Source organism: Haplochromis burtoni, unplaced genomic scaffold (genome assembly GCF_018398535.1).
Source record: "Haplochromis burtoni strain Fernald_Lab_line unplaced genomic scaffold, NCSU_Asbu1 Contig_2258, whole genome shotgun sequence".
NCBI classification, from domain to species: domain Eukaryota; kingdom Metazoa; phylum Chordata; class Actinopteri; order Cichliformes; family Cichlidae; genus Haplochromis; species Haplochromis burtoni.
This window is the reverse complement of record NW_024584619.1, coordinates 1-14,171: the sequence shown is the minus strand read 5'-3', so window position 1 is coordinate 14,171 and position 14,171 is coordinate 1. Positions and strand designations below refer to the sequence as shown.

Genomic DNA, 14,171 nt, shown 5'->3' with positions numbered 1-14,171 from the left:
TGCTCATAGGGGGTCATATGATTGTTGGGTTTTTTCTCTGTGTCTTACTCAAGCAGATACAGAGTAGGTGTCCTCCCACATAAGATCTGTGTGTATGCCAGAGTGCTCTGGGAGGCACACAGAGTCTTTGCAGACTGCTAAGGATCAAACATCTTTGTGGCGGAGGCGGGGCCCCGGGCGCGGCTGCAGGGGAGGAGTGGTGCAGTGGGCTCAACGGGGCGGTACGGGAGACGCTGGTAAGAACAGCTGATGGTGATTATGGACTGACGATGGTTTTCCCTCCCCTGTTTTATAGTGAGACGGAGAGCGGTGGCGAGAGGGAAAGAACGACACACGTCAGCTGGGAACGAGCTGTCAATCTATGTGAAAAGCATAAACCTGTGAAACATGTGAATAAATGTGGAACTTGGCAATAACAACCTGCGTGTGCGTGTACCTGTGCCTTGTATATTCCACAATCTTATCAATATGCAATCAGTTATATAACACAAGCCCTTTCACCCATATAGAAAATAATCTTTGCAAATATTGGCTTATAAAGAAAGGAAGGCTCAGAACTGCCAAAGAACTGACTCACAGTATTCACTGGATACAGCCAAGTGTGAAGTGAGTCACACTTGGCTGTATCGCCTCAGTAGTCGCCTCAAGGTGCTTTATATTGTTCAGTAATATTTTTAAATATTCATCAATAATTTAGGTCATTTGAAAAACTGCATGATTCAGCAGTCAGGAATGACTGCGTATCCTCAGTTTAGGTTATCATTTCAAACTGTTGTTGAACAGTAACAGTTGTGCTAAATGGCCAAAGTCTGGCTCTGACGGTCAGTCGCAAAGTGATCATTTCTTTTTAACTTGTGCTAGTAAACAAAAACAACTGACATTCAACTAGTGGAGGCAAATCTGCTGACATAAAGCAGAAGACTGATGTGTTCCCATCGTGGACCAGACCCATCTTCTAACTACACATGTGTAAAGTTTTTGACACATCTTGAGTGGTTGTGTTGACAAAACCTGTTCAAAGACAGTAAGGCCAAAGGAGAAAGGGTTTAACTCTGTCATTTTTTCTGCTACATGAGACGTCTAAAGGACAACGTTTTGCCGTGACAACACTGCTGCACACACTCAACAACAACAGCAACAGCACCCATGCTGCAGCAGCTGGTACACATTTAATTTGACTGCTTTGATGACAGGTCTCCAAAGCACACCTCCATCATTTCTCAGACCAGTGCTGTCGGTTATCATTCATTGTTTTATAAAGTGCTTTTAGAGTTTAAAAATGCACCTTTTTAATGGAAAGAGGGATAATGTAAGTGACTGTAGCATTCAGAGTAGTTCGTAGCCTCAGTGATGCTTCCATTTATACTGACTCAGAGTTAGTCAAGAGTTATGAATATTATCTAATATCGAGGAGCTCCAAAACAAAGTTCCTAATGTTTGAGAAAGTGATTTAAAAAGGAGTAAGACAAGTGTGAGTTTGGCATGTTTATCAGAGTGTGTCTAGTGTTTTAATACACTTGTTCTTAAAGTTTTAACTGGCATCACCCCGCTAAGAAGCCCAAAGCACGTCTCACTCCACGACCATTTTAATCTAAAAAAAAATCACAGCTGAGTTTTAATAAATACCACTCAACAGATGCTAATCAACTTGTTTTTTTTCTCATCATTCCCTTTGTTACCCACGTCCCACAGTTTGAGAATCATTGTGTTAAAAACATCTCAGGGAAATTTTCCCAGCAGAAGCTATTTAAACTACTAAGTACAGCATTCTTCATTAAATAGGTTTTCAAAACTAAGTGGCACTTTTTCTTTCTGCATCTTCCACCTATGCACGCCACTTCAGTGCGCGGTCCTGAGTTGGACCTTCATGTGATAAGGGCTGGGAGTCATAGTGGCTCCAAAGACTGGAGTGAAGTCTGGTTCTCCTGCATCCTCGGGCCAGATGAACTTAAACTTCCTCAGCAGAGTCACAATCATGAGGAAGAGCTCCATGCGAGCCAGACCCTCCCCGAGACACACCCGAGAACCTGAGGCATTGAAAAAGACCGCAAAATTATCAAAAACACATTGATTGAACTGGCCGTGTCTGTGCTGTTACTCAGCGTGTTTGTGCTCATGTACCTGCAGAGAAAGGCATGAAGGCCTCTGGTTTAACAAACTCTCCTTTGTCATCGAGGAAGTTTTCAGGGTTGAATTCATGAGGGAATTTCCACTGTCCCTCCTCGCTGAGCACTGAGGTCAGATTCTCGATGATCATTGTTCCCTGAGAACAAAACAAATGCGAAGACAAGTCCATTATGGACACTCTTGACTTTATTGTATCTAATGTTAAAAATGATTTAATCAGTCGTCCCTTACCTTGGGAATTGAATATCCCATCAGCTCTGTGTCTCTAGTGGTGCAGTGGAAGACACTGAGAGGGACAGTGTTGGCAACTCTCTGTATCTCGTGAATCACAGCCTGGATGAAGAGAAGACATTTTCTGTGCTTTATCTGACTGAGCAATTTTTAAGTACTTTGACATAAAAACACAACAGAAATTCGAGGCTGCAGACGTGGGGACCTCTCCCTATAAGCCACAGACAGGATGCAGTATTAATGAGATCATTTCAGCTGATGTAACCTTAAGAAATATTCAGACAGGGTCACGTGGACTATCACATGCCTTTGGCAGTGCCAGGAAATCTAATCCTATCTAATCTTCACAGTCATGTGATGAAACACTCCTGCCATCACATGGGTTGGGCGTAACCCAGAACATGTTCAGACATGCAGGCCCTTCATGCAGCCAGAGCTGCATGTTATTGTGTTTGTAAGCCAGGGGTTTGTTAGGGAAAGGGTGTTCCTAACATGCTTCCTACCTATCCTGGTACTTCCTAACTACAGTCTGTAACCAGGACATTATGCAAAACAAGCTTTTAAATTACAATATAATTCTTTCAAAGTAGGCAAACACGACCCTGATGGTTGAGTGCATATGTTTCTTATAAAATCAGTGGGTTCCTGTGGCTCAGCAGGTAGAGCAGTATGTGTGAATGTTGATAAGGAAGCACGTAAAACGACAGAAAAAAGTGTGAATGGGTGAATGTGGCATGTGGTGCTCCACGAGAGCAGAAAAGCGCTATATAAGAACCAGCCCATTTACCATGTTAGGCTTCCTAAATATTCTGGAGCATGAACCTGACACTCAATGTTTGTGACAGCGCACGACGACAGAGAGGCTACTCTCCCTGTTAGCTGACACTGCTGTGGACCATCAGTCTAATGTTCTGCTTTAAATAAACAGTTACCTGATGTGGAAACATAAAACTTCTTTGTCAACGTCATCACACAGCAGCCTTACTAGATTTTATGCATTAAGATAAAACACGTTTGTGTTTCATGACTAATGAAAACATTCAAACATCATAGTTCACAGTGTGGAAAAAGGTCATGATGATTCTGCAGTATGATTTCGACATGAAACGCTCTTTTTATTATGAGCAGACCAGTTCCAGTCAAACCAGTCCTTTCTACAACAATGGAGGCTCCACGGTTTCCTGAAAAGAAGCTGTTTAAATGCATCACCTAATGTTATTAATGATGACCAAAACTGGTCTGAGTTTTTGTGTCTGTTGCCAATATAAACCAACATAAACTGTTTTGAGAAATGAGGAGATTCAGGCTGATATTTATTCTGTTTTCCACCTACTGCTTGTCCTGGAGCTATCGTCTTATTGTGGACCCTGTGCATGTGTGTGTTCTCTCTTTATGATTACCTGTAGGACTTGCTATGCTGTGGAACAGTGCCTGCTAAATAAAAGGCAATTATAGAAATCTCTCTGATATACAGTACCTGTGTGTAAGGCATCTCGTGTCTGTCCTCAAAACTGGCCCGATACTTCCCTCCCAACACGTCGTCTATCTCCTGCTGACATCTTTCTGTGCAGGAGGGATACCACCACACATTAAATTCCACATTTCAGATATCTGTAGGTGAGACAAAGGAAGACTACACACAAGTAATGTAACACTAAAGCATTAGGCCCGTAGAGATGGAACCTTCTGTATTCATTCAATTTGTCTTCAACCTTTAACATCAGATGATATTAGTCATATCAAACACCACATCCACACCTAATCTAATACAAATAATTTGTACCGGTAAGGAATTGAGTTGAGTGGGACTCTCCTTTGTTAAGTTAATATAACGAGCATATAGAATGTAGCATGCTGGGACGGGCATGGCCCCTTTTGCTGCTATCGGGTGTGGCTCAGACTAGATTGTATTATGTGAAGGCTGAAGTACAAGTGAACACCTGGAAAACCTCAAGCAGGACCACAGACACCAATGACAAATAACCATAATATGTCTTATTTACATGTGCAGGTTTACCTTGGATGTGGGGGTAGTTCATCAGGTAAAGGAAAGCGGTAAGGAGGGTGTTGGAGGTGGTGTCAGTCCCAGCAAGGTGAAGATCTAAAGCATTCATAATGAGCCACTCCTCTGAGAATGAAGACCCATCATCGCCTCTCTAAAAAGAGGGGAATAATGAATATGATAGAAATGCCTTCAGCTCTTTACATTTGAAACAGAATTTTTAACCACCTTGTGAACTAAAACTATACAAATATCCATCCATCCATCCATTCACTTCCGCTTATCCTTTTCAGGGTCGCGGGGGGCGCTGGAGCCTATCCCAGCTGTCATAGGGCGAAAGGCGGGGTACACCCTGGACAGGTCGCCAGTCTGTCGCAGGGCCAACACACAAAGACAGACAACCATTCACACGCACATTCACACCTAGTGACAATTTAGATTAATCAATTAACCTATCCCCACAAGCATATACAAATATCTCCTTTTGGAAAAGTGCAGGTTGAATAAAGTCAAATAATTTTTATATTTTGTATACTCAAATTAGAGCAGATCTGTTTCTTTTCACACTCACACCTTCTCCAGTTCATCCAGATAGCAGTCAATAAAATCTCGTGGCTCTCCAGGAACTCTGGTCTTCTTGTGCTCATTGATCAAACCAATTGCAATTTTCTTTGAAGTCTAAAAAGCAAACGTAGTCACTCAAAGTTTGAACAAATTTTACTTCTTCCTGCTGGTAAAGTGAAAATTGAAATTACCTCTAAATTCTCAAAGGCCTTTTGGAAGGGCAGTGGCAGGTTACGAATTATGGGAAAAGTGTCATAGAGCTGAAAGGAAAGATAAGAGAGTTAAATGAGAGTGGGGGGGGGGAACACAGAACTTCTGCATCTTAGTTTTGATATCAGTGGAAATGTCGCCGTAAAACTTCAGCCACGACAGGATTTCTAAGTAAGCACGATTACATGGGAAACATGCTTTTACTCACCATAGCCCACGGTCCATTGGCCATCTTGGTATTCTCAGTGAAGCACTGAACAATCTGTTTGATTAGCGCATCATCATACTCGTAGCGTGTAGAAAACAGGACCTGGCAGATGATGTTGGAGGCCGCATTGTGAAACATAACTTGAGGACTCATGGTTTTACCTGTAGAAGAGATTATTCAGCAGAACAGAATTTTACAGGAATGCAAAGGAAACAACAGCAAATGCAACGTGGTTGTGGTCACAGACGGACCTACCAACACTGTCTTCCAAGGTTCTAACGATGTATTTTATCTCTTCATGAATCCTGTCCTCCATCGAGTTCTTCCCCAGACCAAAGTTCCTCAAAGTCATCAAAGAAAAGCGACGATGTTCCCTCCAACTAGAGCCGTAATCGACCAAAATTACTCCTAAAACAGATTCATCAGCACAAAGGGAAACAAGATCATGTACTTTCTGGACTGTGTCATCTTTTATTACATTCCACACTCATTAAAAGAACTCTATTGTTTACATGGATCGTTCATATGGTCCAGCATGTGTGCTGCACCGTTGTGATGAAGAGGAGTATTCTACAAAGAGATAACAGCAAAAGGTGAATTTTCCTAACCCATGTTGTCCCTGCGTGCTTATCTCAAACTGGGTGTTTTTCCTCATGCATGCAGTAAATAATAATACACTAAAACTTGAAACCATAGAATCCAGTATATGCTAACGTATATACTGGATTTTTTAGTTTGTTTTGTTTTATTTATTTAATTTTTCGTTTTGCTGTTTTGGGTACTGATGGTAAAATGTGTGTGAACACAGTGTATCATGTGATAGATAATATCTGTTCTACCTTTACTCTTGGTGACATCATTAACAAACAAGTCTTGGGGTCGTCCAGCAAAATCAGCAGCCTTAGTCACCATCGCCTCCTTTACGGCCTTCAGCCCATTGATGACTACAGCTGGTTTCTGGCCAATGTAAATACTGTAGACATCTCCGTAAGACTTCCTCAGCTGGGAGGGAACAAAATGACATGGCAGTTTTTGAAATTTATGAACCAGATACTCAGGTGGACATTTCCCTCCAACACGGTTAAACATTTCTGTCCAGTAATTTCAGTTATTCTGTGGAGAGAAAAAAGCATCAAATGAACTAATCCTGAACATTTCATGGAGGGATACAGAGGAAGCCCACATATTTACAGTGGGACATGCTTACATTTGTGGATCTGTGCAAAGTTGGCAGCGTGAAATTTGTCTCAAGACTCCACGTGACGACGTGACTGATCAGATGATTCGTGCACGTGCATTGCAGGTTTTCTAAGCAAGTGAGAGTGAAGTAACGTGTAGTTTTAGAAATATGTGTATGCACAAACAGCTTTTTGAAGGAGAACGTTATCCAATTCCTGAAGCTGAAATTAATAAATTAAGTTATAAATCAGTTATTATACATCTGTATTTATTCGGGTCTGGGCATACACATTTGTAAAATAGTTTGACGTGGTGTAAAATTGCTTTGTATTTGTGTGTGGGTAGAAGCACGCATTACACACTGCACACATTTATTAACTTTACGCTTGCAGAGCATGCCATATGCATTTGTTAAAGACACATTTCTCTCTGTAGTTTGATGACCTGCAGCGAAACAAAAAACGATATACAGCATAAGCAAACGTTAGCAGTGATGAGACCAAAGGACTTCAGTGTTTCATTTTGTAAGATGCTGATGTTGGTCAGTTTTAAAAACGGAGCACAGTGTGTCTGATTTGAGATGCATGTGGTTCTTTTCTCATGTAGCACTGTCACATGACATTTCTTAAACGATAAGCTGAACATTGATCCATATACAGTGATGATTGCAGGGGGTTTAAACTATGCTAAACTATCTTGTAATCACATAAGGAGCTCACTATAGTGTAAGAACTTTGGATTTTAAAGGTGTTTCCTTTTACAGCCACAAGCATTGGTATTGTATTTAACAGCACAGTCAGGAAAAGCACACGAATGTTTTAGTAGCTAAACATTTAGACCCATTTAGTACTAATAATAGTAAATCCATCAATAGGATAAAAAAATATTATAAAACATTATGGACATTTTTATTTTATTGAATGTTTTTTCTTACCTTCTCAAAGTCCTTTAAGGGGTTCTCCAAACTCAACTGCAAAGTGTTCCCCACCAGGGGAAGGCCTGGGGGGCCTGGTGGGAAGTTCTTCGGCCTCTTGGATTTGAGTTGAAGAATGAGAAATAAAAGGCAGAGGCATAGCAGTGCAATTGAAACAAACATGGTGAGACGATTTGGACTGCACTATGAAAAAGTGTTAGTTATTACTGATCTCTGGCTCTCTTCCACAGCATTGACTTGAAATGAGAGGAGTAGCTGGCAGACCCACATTTAAATACATAGCTCAGCCGGCCCTCTTCTACCTACACACCTTGAGATTTGTGTGAAAGGTGAAACACAGCGTGATAAAAACAGAGCACATTGCTCCACCACCTTTAGCGTAATGTGACAGGCTACTGTACAGCGGTATCAGATTTCCTTAGATATCACATAGTGTCAGGCATTTTTCTGTGTTTCATTTTCTTCCATTGTTAATAAAACACAATTCAATACGAAGGTCCTCATTTCTATGTGAAGAAGAAAGTGGAATTAAACTGGGTAAACTGACTAATCTACAAGAATTTGCTGTGACTTGTAAAGATCTGAGAGAAAAGAGTGAAGGAGTCAGAATTTCCAGGTAAAAACTGAGCTGAACATGCTCAAACAGCAGGAAACCCTCACATAAGATCATAAACTAAATAAACTTTAATATTAAGATACAAAGAGACAAAGCGTAAACAAGATTTAGATAAAAAGACCTGCTTCTGTATTTTATAAATGTGTAACATACGTGTGGTTCTTATGTAGCACTGGCAGCAATGATTGCACAGCTGTGATATGGAAAAGCCAAAATCATAAAATGAAAATGTATCCATGTACAACGATCACTCTAATGGCTGTAAAATATCAGTCGGCTGTTTTCAAACTCTTCTTTGAGAAAAAGAATGAACAAAAGAAAACACTCCATTTGTGTGAGTTGAAAGGCCTGTTGGATCATTGAACTGTACAGGTGCTGAACTCTATACAGACAGCACATTACGTAATCAGCTAAGTAGCAAAGGGCCAGCTGCTGCTGAGCAACCAACCTTGTTTTACTGCAAGGATTTTGTAAGGTAGATGAGTCAGAGCAATGGTAAAAGTTACTGTTGCTTTGCAACAAAATCTTCACCTAGCTGCTGTTGCTAATGCTGCTAGCATTATGGAAACATTAAGGCTAGCAGAGTTACTGAAGTCCATTACATCAAGACTAAAAGAATCTTGTTAATGTTTGCAAGTGCTGCACTGCAGGGAGGACTTTATCGTGAAAGCGTGGCTATAAAAGTCTAAGAATCCAAGAGATGCAGTTGGATCAAGTTGAGGATGTGCATTTCTTAAATAAGGGTTGTATAGGAATTTCTTTTACTTATGTATTAATCACATTATTTTATTGTATGATACCTTGGTGCCACTGGATTCTAACAAGTCTCACACTCATACATTAAGACAAATGGTGGGGGTGTAGTAAGGAAGTTGGGGGAAGCAGACAACTCCACAGGAAGTTGTGGTGAAAAAGGCCCGTCAGTGTCTCTACCACCTCAGACGCTTGAGAGACTTCCAACTGCCCTCCAAGGTGCTCAGGAACTTTTACTCGTTTATCTTATTCTCCCAGTTAAATTTACCCTTCATTCTAATTTGTGTTGTACAGTTATTTCATTTTTAACCTTAATTTATATTTTATTCCTTCCTAGTTAAATTTACCCTTTTTAATTTTTCATATTTATTTCCTATCTTATTCATAGCCTTTTCCTTTTTTGTTTTCTTTAGGTCACGAGCAGTTGTCCAAGCATTTCACTGCATATCGTACTGTGTATGACTGTGTACGTGACAAATACAATTTGAATTTGAATTTTTTTGTCTCTTTGAGGACTCTGGGAGGCAGCAAGGGAGTGCGAACCTTAAAGTGTGAAACAGCAGTGCACTGCCTTTGTTCCTGAAGAAGGTATTTAACTGAGAGCCATGCTAGGCTCAGGGAGACTTTGCTGACCGTCTGTCCCGCAGACATGCAGGCTCTCCACAAGCTTGGTTGTCTGTTCTTTGTGTGTTTGGATTAAAGAATGTTAGCTACCGCTCACCGCTCGTCTGCAGGCTTTATTTAAGGGAAAAGTTCCACAACAGGGTTTCAGTAGATTTAATGCAAGTTCAAATCTTCAATGTTTCACGTTTGAAGTTTGAAATAATCATATTTCAATACTTTTTATGATCCTGCAAGTGTCTGATATTGAGTTTAAAGAGATTCTTTGAGAAATTCTTCGAGGCCTTTAAAGATCATAATGATCATGGTCTGGTACTAATAACTGACCAAAGCTCAGTTATATTGTGGTAAATAGACCAAGATTAAAAACAACTTAGTGAAAAGCCAAATCAAATGTAACTAAGAAAATGACTGAGGTGAAAAGTTTGTTTGAAGTTTTATGTTGTTGGGCCAGAAACAATCTTTAATCTATTTATGGAGTCATGAGCTAACAAATAAAGAACAGCCTGAAAATAAAAGAAGCTGATTCAAACTGTGGAAAGTGTGAAATACAAGAAACAAATGTGAGTTTCATACGTTTATTTCATATTTCACCAATGCAGTAGAAATAAGAAATGGATAAAAGTTTCCCAGATAACTTCCGACCAGGACCAACTGCTAGTTAATGTCCATCTGCACACCGCCTCACTGCGGCGTTCTGAGTTGGACTTTCATGCGGTAAGGTTTGGGAGTCAGAGTGACCCCATAGACTGGAGTGAAGTCTGGTTCTCCTGCGTCCTCGGGCCAGATGAACTTGAACTTCCTCAGCAGAGTCACCATGATGAGGAAGAGCTCCATGCGAGCCAGACCCTCCCCGAGACACACCCGAGGACCTGAGACGTTGAAAAAAATCCCTCAGTATCATCTACGACAGAAGATTTAATCAACTATGTCGGTATGTGAATCGTGTCTTCATGTACCTGCAGAGAAAGGCATGAAGGCCTCTGGTTTAACAAACTCTCCTTTGTCATCGAGGAAGTTTTCAGGGTTGAATTCATGAGGGAATTTCCACTGTCCCTCCTCGCTGAGCACTGAGGTCAGATTCTCGATGATCATTGTTCCCTGAGGACGAAATCAACCTCAAAACCATTAAGGATGCTCGTCACTTTATTGCCTCTACCTATTTAACCAGTTGGCCCTTACCTTGGGAATGGAATAACCCATCAGCTCTGTGTCTTTAGTGGTGCAGTGGAAGACACTGAGAGGGACAGTGTTGGCAACTCTCTGTATCTCGTGAATCACAGCCTGGATGAAGAGAAGACATTTCTTTGACTTAGAGCAGAATACATGCATGCTGTCAAATTCAGCCACAAAAACAACGCATATATACTTTGAGCAATATTTTGATGAATAATCCAGTGGATCTGCAGTTCCACAGAGCAGCTGTTTGTTGACAGTCTGTGCTTTGGTTTGAGAGTCTCTGAGAAGAATCGACACAGCTACAAATAGAGTTACCGTTTCACTTTTACTCATTTATAAATTATTTCTAAACTTTACATGGCTTTGTGTCACCATCTAACAAACACGACACTCACAAACAAACACCTTAAATGTAAGTAAAAAAAATACCTGCATGTAGGGCATCTTGTGTCTGTCCTCAAAACTGGCCTGATCTTTCCCTTCCAGCACTCGGTCTATCTCCTCCTGACATTGTTCTGTTAGAACAGGACAACACAAACACTTTGCAGTACACCATAACCAGTGAAATAACTACGATTTTAGAAAAGTAACTTCGTAGGCATACAACATTTGATATACACTATATGGACAAGTATTTGACCACAATGCTTAATATTTGAATTCAGGTGTTTTCAGTGTCTTTGCCACAGATGTAACAAATTAAGCACGTAGCCATGCAATGTGCCTTTACGAACACCTGTGAAAGAATGAGTTGTTACACAGAGCACAGTGAATCAGAGTGTGGTACTCCAATCAGCTGAAGTCAGCCACAAAGTGACAGACCATATTAAGTTACAGTGGGTTTGCTGAATGCGGAGGCACACTGTGCATTAAACTTGCTAATGCTCTGCTGAATCAATGACAATGCAGAGCCGTCCTCCTCTGGCATTAAAAATATACATTGGCAGCTTCGTGACATGGGTTTCCATGGACGAGCAGCCCCTGTAGGTGTACTGTGTATGCAGTCCAGTATATTGGACCTAAACATCAACAAATCATTTGCAAAAATGGCTGTTTTACATTAAGGGCCTTAGTATACAGCACAGCAGTGTGCATGACTTTATGGTACAAGAGAACAAGAGCTGATAACAAAAAGCCAAGTCATATGTGCAGGTTTACCTTGTATGTGTGGGTAGTTCACAAGATAAAGAAAACCAGTAAGCAGGGTGTTGGATGTAGTGTCAGTCCCAGCAAAGTAAAGATCCAAGGTGAACCTAAGGAGCTGCGTTTCTGAAAATGAAGACCCATCGTTGCCTCTCTAAGAAAAAGTTATAAATGGAAAAGAAAGTGACAGACACGGTACGAGAACGGTCACAGCCACACGTATGTTCACCTTTCTGCATTAAAACTATGAATCTCTTTTTAAAGAGTTGTGTTAGAATGAATTCAAATTGATTAGTTTTTAATTCATTAAACTGCAGCCTGTATTTATATAAATTCTAATATATGACATTGTAAACTGTTCCTTTTACACACACCTTTTCCAGTTCATCCAAATAGCAGTCAATAAAGTCGCGTGCTTCTCCCGGGACTCTGGTCTTCTTGTGCTCCCTCACAAAATCAGCTACAAGATTTTCTAAAGCCTAAAAAATACAAGGGACTCTTCGTTTCTTACAATTTGCTTTCAACAAATAAAGTACATAGAGTATGTCCTTGTAGTTAGTGTTTTCGTTGTATTACCTCAGCACTGTTGAAGACCTTCCTGAAAGGCAGCGGCAGGTAACGAATTAAAGGAAGAGAGTCATACAGCTGTAAATAAAGAGAAGTCTTCAGTTTTCCTTTGAGCTTCAGTTGTACCTGATAAAAGATCCTCAGTATTTCCAACCACTAAAAAGGACAGTCAGCTTCTTCTGCAGCAAAGTCACTCATCATCCATTATAGACTTGCTTTGTGCACTGGTACACAGTCATGTTGGAACAGGAATGGGCCGTCCCCAAACTGTTCCCACAAAGTTAGGAACATGAAATTGAAAATTCAAATTAATGATTTTGCGTTTCTGGGACATTTTGTCTTTTGTTGGTGTTTTCTGCATCTTCATTCTGGATCTCAGTTCCTTTTGAAACTCTACAGACTCCCCAGAGGTTGTGACACATAAAGCAGCTATCATTGTTATAGACTAAGAAAGGTGCTTTTACTCACCATAGCCCATGGTCCATTGGTTATCCTGGTATTCTCAGTAAAGCATCGGACAATAAATTGTATTAACGCATGATCATACTCATAGCGTGTGGCAAAAAGGACTTGACAGATGATATTGGAGGCCGCATTGTGGAACATAACTCGAGGACTCATGGTTTTACCTGTGCAAGAAATAATGTAACAGCACAGAATTGTGAAATAATGCACAATAACGTGGCAGAAAAAAAAGCACTACCCAATTTAGCTATGGATGCACAGATGGACCTACCAACACTCTCTTCCAGGGTACTAATGATGTGTTTTATCTCCTTATGAATCCTGTCCTCCATTGAGTTCTTCCCCAGACCAAAGTTCCGCAAAGTGGTCAAAGCAAAGCGACGATGTTCCTTCCAACTAGAGCCGTAATCAGCCATAATGACCCCTACAACAAGTTTAGTAGCACAAAGAGGAGAGAACCTAAGAATAATTCATGTGGTTATCCTACAGGACAGAGCTGAACTTTGCCTCCTCTTAAGTAAACTGGCAACATTTTGTGATCTTTTTTCTCCTTTGGTGGAATCTTAATTTGAATGTGTGAATACAAATGCACGTCTTTTTTGTAGTCCTACCTAACATCGCATTGAATTCAATTCATTAAAAAAAAAAAATTATATAGCACCAAATCACAACAACAGTCGCCTCAAGGCGCTTTATATGAGCGAACAGTTGTTGGGATTTGGGGACATATCACATGACATATGTCTTATATTACATGTAATGTTTATTGTACCTTTCCTCTTGGTGATATCACTGACAAACAAGTCTTGGGGTCGTCCAGCAAAATCAGTAGCCTTTGTCACTATAGCTTCTTTGATTGCCTTCATCCCATTGATGATTACAGCCGGTTTGAGACCGATGTAGATGCTGTAGACATCTCCATAGGACTTCCTCAGCTGGCAGAGAAAATAACAAGTGTTTGCAATTATTTTATGACAAATTCAGATGGATATTTTCATCAAATCTTGATGTGGGTTCAATCATCCAGTTAAGGAAACCTCAAAATGTGATTCTGCTCATCTGGATGTAGTGTATCTGAGTCTTACTGGAAGCACTGAAAATACAGACAATTGTTGCTATGTGCAAATGTGCATGGAGATTTGTCTAACATCATACTTTGTAAGGCTGTAATACAGTCCTTAAGCGTGGTATTAGTCGGCTGTTAGTGGTGGTTGTGTCAACGTAAGGCAAGCTCAGATGGACAGACCACAACGGATGTGCTCTATGTTCTCTGTAAGTAGATGTTGAAGGTTTTTTCAGTAGGTGTCATAAGTAACTAGTACTTGTGTGTATGTGTTAGTCCCCATAGGGAAATTACTCCTCTTTTTTTTTT

General features: G+C 40.4%; 2 protein-coding genes across 2 annotated transcripts; both read right to left on the bottom strand.

Moving 5' to 3' along the window:
* Positions 1–1,472: 1,472 nt before the first annotated feature.
* LOC102290528 (cytochrome P450 2J6) lies at positions 1,473–7,735 on the bottom strand. The gene is made up of 11 exons (XM_014331388.2): positions 7,456–7,735; positions 6,182–6,344; positions 5,598–5,750; positions 5,343–5,503; positions 5,116–5,184; positions 4,934–5,038; positions 4,376–4,514; positions 3,836–3,921; positions 2,359–2,460; positions 2,122–2,263; positions 1,473–2,027 (listed from the first exon to the last, which is right to left on the bottom strand). Exons 1-11 carry the CDS (start codon positions 7,615–7,617, stop codon positions 1,840–1,842), a joined length of 1,470 nt encoding a protein of 489 aa, XP_014186874.1. The 5' UTR covers positions 7,618–7,735; the 3' UTR covers positions 1,473–1,839.
* Positions 7,736–10,009: 2,274 nt separating this feature from the next.
* Positions 10,010–13,734, bottom strand: LOC102290829 (cytochrome P450 2F2; the record flags this gene model as incomplete). The annotated part of the gene is given in 10 exon segments (XM_005952812.2): positions 10,010–10,317; positions 10,405–10,546; positions 10,628–10,729; positions 11,054–11,139; positions 11,783–11,921; positions 12,142–12,246; positions 12,344–12,412; positions 12,803–12,963; positions 13,071–13,223; positions 13,572–13,734. Coding segments are annotated over 10 exon segments (1,308 nt in total), but the record flags the coding sequence as incomplete, so codon positions are not given.
* Between the last annotated feature and the right edge of the window lie 437 nt (positions 13,735–14,171).